Source organism: Lampris incognitus, chromosome 10 (genome assembly GCF_029633865.1).
Source record: "Lampris incognitus isolate fLamInc1 chromosome 10, fLamInc1.hap2, whole genome shotgun sequence".
Classification (NCBI taxonomy): domain Eukaryota; kingdom Metazoa; phylum Chordata; class Actinopteri; order Lampriformes; family Lampridae; genus Lampris; species Lampris incognitus.
This window is the reverse complement of record NC_079220.1, coordinates 8,441,275-8,455,316: the sequence shown is the minus strand read 5'-3', so window position 1 is coordinate 8,455,316 and position 14,042 is coordinate 8,441,275. Positions and strand designations below refer to the sequence as shown.

The window sequence follows — 14,042 nt, the reverse complement described above, 5'->3', positions numbered from 1 at the left end:
GTACACCTCCAGGAAGAGGACCAAGAGCCCATGGGTCATCTAACCTTAGAGTCCTCTGTGTTGGGAATCCCCCTACAGAGTTCAAACGTTTCCCTAAGATGTTAGGCTGCAGTCCTTGGCAGCCGTCACTGTGTGGATAAGGTAACAGTTGGACTCTTTGCTGTAGATTCTCTTTTGTCGCTGAACAATTTAAATCTCTGCACCATTCGCCGGGACAGCAAGGCGATTTTAAACAGTTGTGTACGATGTCAGCCTACACAGAGTCTGGGTGAAGTAGATGGTTTTGTCGAGAGCACATAATGGACAACAGTTCAGTGTGTAATGGTTTAGGTCCGCGTGTCTTGGCTGAGGCAGTGGAGGACGAAGGCAAAACTCGCATCCACACGAGTGTTGGGATTTCACAAATGCTCGTCGTTACACAAAACAGAGGCTAAACGTTACTGTTGAGAGGCAAAATAAACAGGAGCTCGGCGATGTCCGTCCGTTCATTAGCGCTTGCGCCGCTCAACTCATGAAGCTGTTATTTTAAGGCAAAAAAAAAAAAAAGTTACCCCTCAGGGGCGCCCCGATGGCTCACCTGGTAGAGCACGTACCACCTAAGGCTGAGTCCTTACCGCAGCGGCCCGGGTTCGAATCCAGACCGGGCCCTCAGCCGCATGTCATCCTCCTTTCTCTCCCCTGCCAGTCCCATCTCTCTCGACTATCACCATCTAATAAAGGCAGAAAATACTTAAAAAAAAAGTTACCTAATGTTGCTTTAAGGGAGAGATGTTGATGCCATTGTAAAGATTGAAATTTACATTTTAAATGAGTCTCCTTCCTGCATCAACGCATTTACAAGGATTTGATGCACCTAATTACTGGAATTCTGTTATGACATAATCATTAGGGCAAAATAATATCTGGGCTGTCTCGTAATTTTCAAATTGGACGATGAAAAGTTTATTCGCGGCTGTAAAGCAGGATTTTGTCTTTAAAATGGGCATGCATACTTTATCTTTTTCTTTGGTCTATTTGTATAATGACAATTTTGAGTATTCACTGCGCTTTTGTAACAATGTAAATTGGTATTTGGACTATTTATTGCTAACATTCGCAAAATAAGGTGTTTCTCTTAACTTAATATTAAGATAATATCCAAAAAGCAAAAATCTGTTGTGTAAAGTTTTGAGTTTGTAAAAGGTGTTTTTATTGTGTATAAAGATAGTTCTGAAAACAGCTGTCTGCTTGCATCTGTATGTATATATAATATACCACAAATTTGCCTCGGGGGCTTTCCAGCAACACAACATCCTGACCTTAGACCCTCACATTGGATAAGGAACTCCCTAAAAAATTTTTTTTTAAAAACCCCAAAGAGATGTTTGTCCATCGCAGCAACGAGGACCATCTAGTCATCCTGTAGGGGTGGGTTTCTGTGGGTGCGAAGATGGCTGGTTAGTCCGATCCGCGCTCTGCATGTTTTTTGGCAGTGTGGGCATGGGACAATGGGAGTAGCTGGAGGGTTGCTGGCACGGTCTTTCCTGGTCTGCCCGCGGCTCTCTGCTGCAGCAATCCTGGCAGCCTCACACGTGCTGGCACCATTTCGGACAGCTGCACGCCACTCTTCCTCAGTTCAGAGCTTTCTGTCCCCATGTGCTCTTCTTTCTTTGCTCTTCCTCTGTTCAGAGCTTTCTGTGCCCATGTGCTCTTCCTCTGTTCAGAGCTTTCTGTTCCCATGTGCTCTTCTTTCTTTGCTCTTCCTCAGTTCAGAGCTTTCTGTGCCCATGTGCTCTTCCTCTGTTCAGAGCTTTCTGTTCCCATGTGCTCTTCTTTCTTTGCTCTTCCTCAGTTCAGAGCTTTCTGTTCCCATGTGCTCTTCTTTCTTTGCTCTTCCTCAGTTCAGAGCTTTCTGTGCCCATGTGCTCTTCCTCTGTTCAGAGCTTTCTGTTCCCATGTGCTCTTCTTTCTTTGCTCTTCCTCTGTTCAGAGCTTTCTGTGCCCATGTGCTCTTCCTCTGTTCAGAGCTTTCTGTTCCCATGTGCTCTTCTTTCTTTGCTCTTCCTCTGTTCAGAGCTTTCTGTTCCCATGTGCTCTTCTTTCTTTGCTCTTCCTCTGTTCAGAGCTTTCTGTTCCCATGTGCTCTTCTTTGCTCTTCCTCTGTTCAGAGCTTTCTGTTCCCATGTGCTCTTCCTCTGTTCAGAGCTTTCTGTTCCCATGTGCTCTTCTTTCTTTGCTCTTCCTCTGTTCAGAGCTTTCTGTTCCCATGTGCTCTTCCCCTGTTCAGAGCTTTCTGTCCCCATGTGCTCTTCCTCTGTTCAGAGCTTTCTGTTCCCATGTGCTCTTCTTTGCTCTTCCTCTGTTCAGAGCTTTCTGTTCCCATGTGCTCTTCCTCTGTTCAGAGCTTTCTGTTCCCATGTGCTCTTCTTTCTTTGCTCTTCCTCTGTTCAGAGCTCTCTGTTCCCATGTGCTCTTCCCCTGTTCAGAGCTTTCTGTCCCCATGTGCTCTTCCTCTGTTCAGAGCTTTGTTCCCATGTGCTCTTCCCCTGTTCAGCGCTTTCTGTCCCCATGTGCTCTTCTTTCTTTGCTCTTCCTCTGTTCAGAGCTTTCTGTGCCCATGTGTCGTAGTTGATGGAGAAGGCCTTTAACGAAACCTTCAAGGTGTCTTTGAAACACTTTTTTTTTGACCACCATGGGAGCGCTCGCCTTGCAACAGTTTCTCTTGAATGTGATGAGGATGCCGAGTGGCGGCCACCATCACCAGAGGAACCTGGCAGGAAGACAGACTACACATGCACACGGGCGACTCGTGTCACACCACTCACAATAGTGTCAAACGTCCCACCAAGTTTGATGAAGTTGTGTGTCGTCGGCATAGCGATGAGATGTAACATGAATGATGTGGTCCGCGGGAGGGTAAATGGAGGACAGAGTTGGCTCAGGGAAAGCCATGCTGTTCTACCAGAGTAATATCTTGTTCGAAGTCGTATTTTAATAGCTCTCCATTTCTATCATACTCTTCACTGTGCTACCTCCGAGGATAAGGTAGGTGAACCGTTGTTCAAATATTCTGTCATTCCCATCAGTCTAGGGTTCCTCCTAAAAACTGGCCTTTTAGTTTTGTAACAAACTAAAACTAGTACCACGTGCTTACAAACACAGCAACAACACCACTAAGTTGCATTTTTTTAAACATAATTCATGTTAGATGGTAAACTTTCACTTTCACAATTGTTGAACATTGTCCCCAAAAAAATGGTGGCAGAAGTCAGTGCATCCAAGTTGAATACAAGATTCAGAATCACATGTTGGACATATTACAAGAATATGCATAAGACAATTCCTCAAAACCCGTTTCCCGTTCAAAGTCAACACAGTTGCTAGAATTTAAATTTACTTGATTAATTAAGAATAAAATGGTCAATATACAAAATTGATTACTTAAAAAAATAAAAACATTGTATGCCTATGATGACATGATGGCTGAGGAGGAGAGGCAGTGAGGAAAAAGGGGGAGAAGCCAGTTCATCCCTGAAGGGCACAACCATGTGTGTCTACAGGGAGAATGAGGCCTTAACAGATCAACTTGTTTACAGTGATGACTGATCATGTGACGTGACGCCTCACAACTCACACGCCACTATGGATGAATCCAAACAGATAGGATCTATAAGATCTAACGAACATGTGGGCGTCCGGGTAGCGTAGCGGTCTATTCCGTTGCCTACCAACACGGGGAACACCGGTTCAAATCCCCGTGTTACCTCCGGTTTGGTCAGACATCCCTACAGACACAGTTAGTTGTGAAAGCCGGATGTGGGTATGTGTCCTGGTCGCTGCACTAGCGCCGCCTCTGGCCGGTTGGAGCGCCTGTTTGGGGGGAGGGGGAACTGGGGGGAATAGCGGGATCCTCCCACGTGCTACGTCCCCCTGGTGAAACTCCTCACTGTCAGGTGAAAAGAAGCGGCTGGCGACTCCACGTGTATGGGAGGAGGCATGTGGTAGTCTGCAGCCCTCCCCGGATCGGCAGAGGGGGTGAAGCAGCGACCGGGACAGCTCGGAAAATAGTAATTGGTAAGTTCATCCATCCATCCATTAACCACCCCGCTTATCCCCACACAGGGTCGCGGGGATGCTGGAGCCTATCCCAGCAGTCATTGGGCGGCAGGAGGGGAGTCACCCTGGACAGGCCGCCAGGCCATCAAGGGGCCACACACACACACCTATGGACAATTTAGTACGGCCAATTCACCTGACCTACATGTCTGGACTGCGGGAGGAAACCCACGCAGATGGGAAGAACATGCAAATTCCACACAGAGGACGACCCCCCCCCCCCCAAGGTTGGACTACCCGGGGCTCGAACCCAGGACCTTATTGCTGTGAGGCGACCGCGCTAACCACTGCGCTGCCGTGCTGCCCTGGCCGAGTACAATTAGGGAGAAAAAGGGGGGTAAAAAAAAAAAATACTCGGGGAGTTATTTTTTGGAATGAAGGTGAATAATCAGACATGCTGCATAAGCGTCCGTTTGCTGGTAAATGCAGGTCAACTGTCCGGCATCATTTCCACATGCAGTATGCCAAGCATCCGGCCATTTGTCTGCAGCTGTAATGGGGGTAACTACATTTGAGGGCTATAGTTTGTAAGGTTATCACGCTGCTATACAATCACCTGAAAAGCATATATGTACATCAGGCGTAAATGGGATTCAAACGTCAGATGTTTTCAGTGTGCCTTTTCCCCCTTTCACGATTTTACTTTTGCGTTACCTTTTTCATATCTTGGCTGCGAGGATGACAAGGGCTCGGTCACATTAGCACAATATCTGAAAGGTGATGAACACAAATTTATCGACAAGGTTGCACACACGGTACACGTATCTATTGTTGCGTTACTTGTCAAAGCTTACCCTAGCTGGTGGCAGAGAAGATCAACTACCGCTTGGCTCCAAAATGTGGTACCGCCTCAATGAGTTTGCGTGTTATTTTGAATTGTTGATCAGTTGTCAGTGCTAACAAGCTGGACCAGCCAGTCAGGGTAGGCACAAGCTCTTGATTTAGTAGCATCAGTTAATGGCGCTAGCTTTTTTTGCCGGGAGCGGTGTAGGCGTGGCTGATGTGGTCACGAGCAACTCAAAAACGTCTACACTAGTCACGTCCCACATCTGCAAGGCCTCCCCCATGGGGAATGGGGTTTGATCACTGGAACCGTCTCCATTACTGCTGTTAACCTCTTAATTCCTTGGTATGTCCTTCCCCAAAAACTGCTGTGTCCTTGCCTGCTTTGGACCTTATTCCTTCTTAATCGTCTTTGGGTTTCTGCTCCTTGCGAGCCCGAGAGGACATGAGTTTGAAGAAGAGGGTGGGCCACAGTGTGCGGATGAAGACGGCGAGGGTGGGGAGAGGCCCTGCCAATAGGACGTCCTTGCTCCTCTGACGGACAGCCTTCAGAACCGCTCGGGCCACATCCTCGGGGTCACTGCCCATTGCTGTGGTCTTGTCCAACACTGAAACCAATGTAAGACGGGGGAAAATGGTTAGTACTCCATCCATCCATCCATTATCCAAACCGCTTATCCTGCTCTCAGGGTCGCGGGGATGCTGGAGCCTATCCCAGCAGTCATTGGGCGACAGGCGGGGAGACACCCCGGACAGGCCGCCAGTAAAATTCGAACTCTAGGACAGGAAGGAATGGAAACGGATGATCCGCTGGGGTGACCTCTTACGGGAGCAGCCGAAAGTAGTAGTGGTAGTAAATTAACATACATGTTGTTAATTTCAAATGACTTATTTTAATGATGTTGATGATGACTTTCCCTTGGTTCCATTATCTCACTTGTATGGAAGAAAAAAAAATCCATTATCCAAGCCGCTTATCCTGATCAGGGTCACAGGATGCTGGAGCCTATTCCAGCAGTCATAGGGCGGCAGGCGGGGAGACACCCTGGACAGGTCGCCAGTCCATCACAGGGCCCCCACACACACACACACACACACACACATTCATACCTAGGGACAATTTAGTACAGCCGATTCACCTGACCTACATGTCTTTGGACTATGAGAGGAAACCGGAGCCCCCGGAGGAAACCCACACAACCACGGGGAGAACATGCAAACTCCACACACAGGACGACCCCCAAGGTTGGCCTACCCCGGGGGTTCGAACCCAGGACCTTCTTGCTGCGAGGCGACCGCGCTAACCACTGCGCCACCGTGCCGCCTGTATTTGCATCAGTCGTGAATAAATCCCAGTAATTTATCCAATAAATGAAATTATGACACTCAAAAGGACCAAAGTGGTATTTATTTCCCTTAGGAAGAGCCTGAAGATCACCGCAGCAATACCAATTTATTTTTACAGAGGTCCTCCCTCACCAACTGATTTACTTCCTCCAGTCAAAAACTCTGAAAGATGACATTAGAACCCATATGACCAACACCTTTGCTACGGCTTATACCTCACACACAGCCTATTACACATGTTATTTAAGCAAATTCATATTTCCTGCAGCTTCAGCATCAATTTTGTCACAACCCTCTGTTCCGTTTCCTTACCTCCGTACTGGGAGCCGTCCCCCGTGACGGCGTTGAGCGACAGGTTGGTTCGAATGTAGCCGGGACTGACGACGGTCACTTGAATCCCATAGCGATCCATCTCCGCCCTTAAGCAATCAAAGTAGGCCTGGGTAGCGTGTTTGGAGGCAGCGTCTAAACAAAAGCACAGCGGTCACAGCTGGTCACGTTCCCGATCAGCAGCCCGTCGGGCCGATTACATCTTTCTGTCTTTTTTATGATGAGAGATAACTCACAAGCTGATCTGTATGGAATGGCGATTTTGCCTTGCACACTGCTGATGACCACAACGTGGCCACTGCACCGGCGGACCATGGAGGGCAGGAGGGCTACAAATGGACGAAAAGGAGAAAGACGTGAAATAAAAATACCTGCTAAGTCTAAAAGTGAAAGTTGCCCTCTGGAATGAACTCTCAAAACCCATCAACCATGTGCCAGATTTAGCACAGATTTGCCGCTGGTAGAGCGGCGTTTCTCAACTGGTGGGTCGCGACCCAATAGTGGGTCGTGGACTCGTTCCGAATGGGTCGCGGAGTGTGTGGTCAAAAAGCAATGATAATAATAATAAAAAAAACTATTTTAACACTAGAAAAGACAACCCTTAATTTCTACATCAACACCCAGGCAAACGTGAATCTGCGTCTACCAACGGGGGGCGCCGCTGCAGAAAATATTTGCAGTCAAAATTATATCTACGACCTGCTTTTAATGCGAAAGTATTAAACACCACGCTTTTAAGCTGTAATCTATAAATCCTGTGGCTGTTTTTTCAAACTTAAAAACAAAAACACAACCAAATCAGTTTCAATACTTATGCTATAGAAAATGGGGTTCAGCCAACAGATGCTCAAGCCTTTCCTCGCTGTAGTCAAAACGGAGAAATCTCGAGATTTCTTTGCCGTAATTTCACTGAAAAAAAAAAAAACCTCGACCGGAAGCTCTCAGTATTCAGGTTTCTGTCACCACATATTCCACGAGCATAGCCAACGAAAGCTTTTAGTGCATTCATAGACGCTGTGCACTTCGCTGTGCACCTCGGTCACAGTACTTCGCATGTCCGTGTCAAATAAACAAAGAAAGCCGTCAAGCGTACTGGATATTTTTGTTTTGGCATAACCGTTGGAGCTGTCTGCGTCTGAATAGTATGTGAATGCAGCCTACCTGGTCCCACATTGACTGTCTGCTTAAACCAAATCATGCCATCTCATGCAGCTGATCCATCAGAATCCAGTAGCAGAGCCAGGACTTCTTATGGATCCATTTGTTTTGGTGTAGCCACGATGACGTGTTATTCAACAAATTGTTTACTCCCAAGTGTGTCCCCTGCTTATCTTAGGTGAATGCATAGAGCTTTGCCTCTTCGTACTTCTCCTGGATCGCCACCTTGCCGTGGTGGAGAAGCTTGCGTGTACCAATGATCCCAAGAGCTACGCCGTCCGGAGCTTGGCTCCTGGTAGGGTCACCCAAGGCAGACGGGTCGAGGGGGAGGTTCCAGAAAAGTGCGATCCAACAAAGACCTCAACGGTGGAACTGATGGAAGATGTCTCCGGGTCACAACGGCAGTGAAGGTGGAAGAAGGCTGCAACAGAGGGTGGTCCCCAGTCGTCTTCGCTCTCCATGCCGTTGGACTCTGGCCTCCCCCTGCCAAGGACCGTGTGGTGGCTGCAGGCGCATCAGCCACTCTATGTAAAAAGCTGTCATTCACAGGCGTCCTCCCCCTTACGCAGCTCCAGGATCGGCCTCTACACCCACCTGAGGACCCAGAGGGAAGATGGGCATACTCGACCCCAAGTGACCGCCGATGATGATGATGACCTCTTCGTAATTCCTCCCGTAGTTATGCATTTACACCACAAATAATCTTTATCCTCATCATCGCACTATTGTTCAAAGGGCATATCAATTATCATTTGTATGAAGTTAGTTTCGATGGCTGGCGATTTAGAGCCTTGGCACTTAGAGTTACAATGAGGAGGCCATTCAGCTTTTCAGTAGCGCGCTGAAGAAGGAGAGCACAGACATTCACACTCGGGTACCGGCACATATTCACGTCTTGTCTGGCTAACGTGGTTGTCAATAGTCAAAGTCCATCCATCCATCCATTATCCGAACCACTTATCCCGCTCTCAGGGTCGCGGGGATGCTGGAGCCTATCCCAGCAGTCATTGGGCGGCAGGCGGGAAGACACCCTGCACAGGCCACCAGGCCATCACACAGCCCCCCCCCCCCACCACACACACACCTAGGGACAATTTAGTATGGCCGATTCACCTGACTACATGTCTTTGGACTGTGGGAGGAAACTGGAGCCCCGGAAGAAACCCACACAGACACAGGGAGAACATGCAAACTCCACACAGAGGACGAACTGGGACATCCTCCAAGGTTGGACTACCTGGGGCTCGAACCCAGGACCTTCTTGCTGTGAGGTGACCGCGATAACCACTGCGCCACCGTGCCGCCCATAGTCAAATTCATCCATCCATCCATTATCCAAACTGTTTATCCTGCTCAGGGTCACGGGGATGCTGGAACCTATCCCAGCAGTCATTGGGCGGCATGCAGGGAGACACCCTGGACAGGCCGCCAGGCCATCACAGGGCACTGTCCAGCTAATGTCATTTAAATCTCCTAGAAATATATTCTTTTAAGGGCCTGAGTACGTACAGTAACGTGTGCTTTGGTGCAAATCAAAGCAGAGGAACAGGCCGGACACCGAGCATGATCCCCCAAGACTCTGAAACCCTTATCAGGAGTAAAGCACATCCCCAACTATCTCAGTAGCTTCCCCAAATGCCTGTTAAGTGAACACAGCCCGTTTAGTAGGCCCACTCAGAGACATTATCATATCATGTGTGTAAGCAGTTATGCAGTTATGATGATCATTTTACTCATATTCACCAGGATCAGCAGCATGCAGCTGCATGTTCATACTCATCAGTTTATTCATCAGGATGTGCTCTGAATACAGGGAGCAAAATATTGTCTATTTTGGGTTAAAAAGAGGCATCATGACATTGCCTGTGTGTTAACTAGCCCATTTTTTGAGAGATAAATTTGCTTGGTTTGAACTCTATAAATAAAGTGGGCCGCAACTTAATGACCATGGAAAATATGGGTCCCGAGGCCAGACCAGCTGAGAACCACTGTGGTAGATCATAATAAAATAATGATAAAATAACTCGTGAAGTTAACGAATGCAAAAACAGACATTTGTTCAAACGTAATAAGGAACAGGTATTAGATATTCTGTCAATACCTTTTTCGGGGAAAACAGATGAGTGATTTGAGAAAACACAACAGATTCAAACAGGCAAATCTTCTCATTTTTACATCGGTACCGATTCTGAAAATATTGTACTCATGTGATAGTCTTTTTTTTTTGGGGGGGGTGGGGGTTCGCACCCCTTTTTCTCCCCAATTGTACTTGGCCAATTACCCCACTCTTCCGATCCGTCCTGGTCACTACGCCACCCGCTCTGCTGGTCCAGGGAAGGCTGCAGACTACCACATGCCTCCTCCCATACATGTGGAGTCGCCAGCCGCTTCTTTTCACCTGACGGTGAGGAGTTTCGCCAGGGGGACGTAGCGCGTGGGAGAATCACGCTATTCCCCCCAGTTCCCCCTCCCCCCTGAACAGACACCCCAACCAACCAGAGGAGGTGCTAGTGCAGCGACCAGGACACATACCCACATCCAGCTTCCCACCCTCAGACACGGCTAATTGTGTCTGTAGGGACACCCAACCAAGCCAGAGGTAACACAGGGATTCGAACAGGCGATCCCCGTATTGGTAGGCAACGGATTAGACCGCCATGCTACCCGGACACCCCCAACGTTTGGTTTTGGATTCCCAAGATTACACACAATAGCCTGTGAGGTATTCTCTCCTCACTCACCTTGGGTAAGAGCAATGGGTCCAAAGTAATTTGTCTCCATGACATCCCGCTGAACTGAAAGGTGAGTGTCCAGGATGTTTCCACGGTAACTGATTCCAGCGTTGTTGATAAGGATGTCCACATGGCCATAACATTTCAGGATCTCCTCTGCAGCCCTGTCTACTGACTCCGTTTCAGACAGGTTAAAGGTCACCGTGCTGGGGGTGTAGGTCTTGTGGGAAGAGATCAGGAATAGAATGAAATAGAATACTTTATTCTCCCCATGTGAAAATTTACTTTTATTTCAACCACGTTTAACTTTTTTGCTACGCTATTAACATTTAACAATTTATAGTTGTTTTTATTTCGAAATTCCCACTTCGTGTTCGCTTTTCTATGCCACACGGGGGGACTCCTGCTGGTACAATTCCATTAATCGCTTTCTTAAGTGTTTCATTTCTACATCTGTTGCCACATGGTCTACCTTGCCCGCTCAGCACCCATTGCATGCCCATCCGCCCTGGGAAAATTACCCCTCATCTTGGGGAAATTTCTCTCCTGAAAAGTTTTTTTTTTTTGCACAATTTTTCCTCATCCCAGTTGCGGATGTCGTTTCCTTTCCTGTATCTACCCGTTTTTCAATTGGGTCAATGTAAAGCCTTCTGAGACCAACTGCGATTTGAGGCTACACAAATAAATGTGACTCATGTTAAATGTGTATTTCTCTCATTTATGATGAGAGTAGGAAAGACTGAGCCAGAGGGAGGGCAGACATAACCACTCAACAGTCTCTGAGCACACCAGGCAACCTCTTAAAAGGAAAAGAGTCCAATTCACTTTCTTCATATATTTCAGTTTTTAAAGGATAATCGATGATAGGAGCAATAGAGAGCACCAGACGCCCAAAGAGAGGGTGTCTTCATGGGACGAAATAATATCTCATCAGGCACATGCACGGTAACACAGTTTAAATAGTTTAACAACTCTAATTCATATTTCATGTGTGTGTTTACCTGCCGCTTGTTGTCTGTCAAACTCTCTGTAAGCTCCCGGACCACCTTCTGCAACCGGGTTTCATCACGTCCACACAGGACAAGCCGCGCCCCTGCAGCATGGAAGACCCGCGCACACTCTGCAAGATGCATAACAATAACAGCAATAAGAATATATTTTTTCCTCCCCAGTTGTATCTGGCCAATTACCCCACTCTTCTGAGGTGTCCCGGTCACCGCTCCACCCCCTCTGCTGACCCGGGGAGGGCTGCAGATTACCACATGCCTCCTCCCATACATCTGGAGTCGCCAGCCGCTTCTTTTCACCTGACAGTGAGGAGTTTCACCAGGGGGATGTAGTGTGGGGGGAAATCACACTATTCCCCCCCCAGTTCCCCCTCCCCCCTGAACAGGCGCCCCGACTGACCAGAGGCGGCGCTAGTGCAGCGACCAGGACACATACACACATCCGGCTTCCCACCCGCAGACACAGCCAATTGTGTTGGTAGGGACGCCCGACCAAGCTGGAGGTAACACGGGGATTCAAACTGGCGATCCCCCGTGTTGGTAGGCAACGGAATAGACCGCCTCGCTACCCAGACGCCCCAGCAATAAGAATATCCATCTTCTCCTGTTTTCCCCTATCAATAAGAATCCCTTATATTTATGCAGAATATCACCGAATTATCACACCCTCAGCATGTGCTGTTGCGGTGAAATATATACATTTCTAAATATCCAAACAGTAAGTATCTATTACTCTGCAAGTTTGTTTTATTTATCCAACTGAGGGTCATGAGGGGGCCTCTGCTGTGAGACAACTGCTGACCACTGAGCCACCATGCTGTCCTGAGGACATCTCTATGGAGACTACGTTCTCCATTAGAATCACAATCATTTTTGTTGGCCATGTAGGTTTGCACATACATAGAATTTGACTCCGGTTTCGTGGCTCTCTCATTGTACTTAACGTAGACTAAAAACGCCACAACGCAACAATCTACAGATATATATACATAGGGATTGACTTATATAGGTGAAATAAGAAGTGATCAACTGCAATGGTGCAGAGCAAGAGATGCTGAAATAGCAGGTTACCGACATCCACCTGAGGGAGACGGACACAGAGCATAGCAAGATAAAGACACTAGCCATCATGTAGCCTAGTGTTTTCATATATTTGTCTATATCATTTTCTTTTCTTCTGCAAGACACACCATCTCCTCAGTGAGTAGTAAGCTGGGGTTTTTTCCCCAGACAGTATGGTTTTGTATCACCAGGGGGGATACCTGTACAAACGCTGTGGACATAGGGAGTAAATGAGTCAGCTGACAGACCTTTCCCCAGGCCAGAGCTGGCCCCTGTGATGACCACCACCGCATCCTGGATTGCAGTGACCCATCTCTTTCGGACGAGCATCCGGTACAGCAGCAAGACCCCCAGGGAGCCCAAAACCAGAGACAACGTGCCCCCTTCCATCACACGCTTCATGGGTAACGACACAGCCCTCTGTGTGGGGAAAAACGACACATATGCACAGGCATCTTGTTCAAAGATCGGTCCATATCTGACGAGGCGTCATTAGAACTGGCTTGACTGGGATATAGGGACGATCATTGAATACGGTCCCTTGAACTCTGTAAGCCAACTTTGGAAATCCATTAGGGTTGGAGGGCAAGGATGCCTCCGTACTAACCGTTACTGAAGTACACCAACTTCCTCTGCAACCAACCACACACTGCGTGACCTTGACTCTGTGCGTGTGTATGCGTGTGTGTGCGCGCGCGTGCGTTATCTCTAAGCTCCTGCGCTACGTCCCAACGCCAAGGGGGGTTGAGTGATTTTGGTGTCCATGTCGGTTAAGCCCTTTCCCCTGGTCAAGTTTCCGAAACGGAGGACAAATAATCAAACACACACAGCAATGGTGACCACTACGGTCGCACAATGCAAGCACAGTTGCGCGGACGGCATTAAGGGGGCATTCAAAGCGGTATTTACTGTAAATACAATCAGGAAATGAGGGACATTTACAGCAGGGCTCCTCTCGCTCCCTGCTGAAACACAATCAAGTTGCGCGACACTCTCTGGAAATCTGAGCGGCCTGGTGAGGCTCAAAGCTTGGAAGATCTGACCAGGAACCGCGCATACTCGCAGGTATTACTGACTCGACACCCTTGAGCAAGGTACTTACGCTCTGCGAAGGAACCCGGCGGAGACTGGTTCCGCGTGGGCGCAGCCCAGGCAGGAGCGCGGCCGTACGAAAAAGCAGCACCCGACTGCTCCGCGCGTCAGCGTGCTTCTTCTTCTTCTTCTTCTTCTTCGTGTTTATCGGCGGTTTGCAAACAACGACTTGGTGGATTACCGCCACCAGCCGGTATGGAGTCGCGGATCGGACTGTCTTGATATTTATGCTGTTCCCCCTCCCAGCCCCCCCGTCGCACGTTATCCCCGCGTCCCCTTTCGTTTTAAAGCCGCGACATTGAAGACGCATTACCGCCCCCAACTGGACAGGAGTGTGGCGCAGCAAATAGAGTTGGCAGGAAAGCTACATTCCTTAACGTGGACCAGGGTCTGTAAGTCGATTCTGTGATGATATACTGTAACCGGTTATTTTCTT

At 48.2% G+C, this 14,042-nt stretch overlaps 1 protein-coding gene across 1 annotated transcript; it reads right to left on the bottom strand.

The window, feature by feature from the left end:
• Positions 1–2,963: 2,963 nt before the first annotated feature.
• dhrs7b (dehydrogenase/reductase (SDR family) member 7B) lies at positions 2,964–13,720 on the bottom strand. Its single transcript, XM_056287379.1, has 7 exons — positions 13,617–13,720; positions 12,763–12,934; positions 11,447–11,565; positions 10,455–10,665; positions 6,792–6,884; positions 6,538–6,690; positions 2,964–5,486 (listed from the first exon to the last, which is right to left on the bottom strand). Exons 2-7 carry the CDS (start codon positions 12,914–12,916, stop codon positions 5,281–5,283), a joined length of 936 nt encoding a protein of 311 aa, XP_056143354.1. The 5' UTR covers positions 12,917–12,934; positions 13,617–13,720; the 3' UTR covers positions 2,964–5,280.
• Between the last annotated feature and the right edge of the window lie 322 nt (positions 13,721–14,042).

What these genes read in the sequence shown, in the direction of transcription:
- dhrs7b (XM_056287379.1), bottom strand. Translation starts at nt 12,916, where the DNA reads ATGAAGCGTGTGATGGAAGGGGGCACGTTGTCTCTGGTTTTGGGCTCC. An exon ending in TGACAGACAACAAGCGGCAG is followed by an intron (nt 10,666 to 11,446) that starts GTAAACACACAC and finishes TCTTCCCACAAG; the next exon opens with ACCTACACCCCCAGCACGGT. An exon ending in ACCCATTGCTCTTACCCAAG is followed by an intron (nt 6,885 to 10,454) that starts GTGAGTGAGGAG and finishes GTCCATTTGTAG; the next exon opens with CCCTCCTGCCCTCCATGGTC.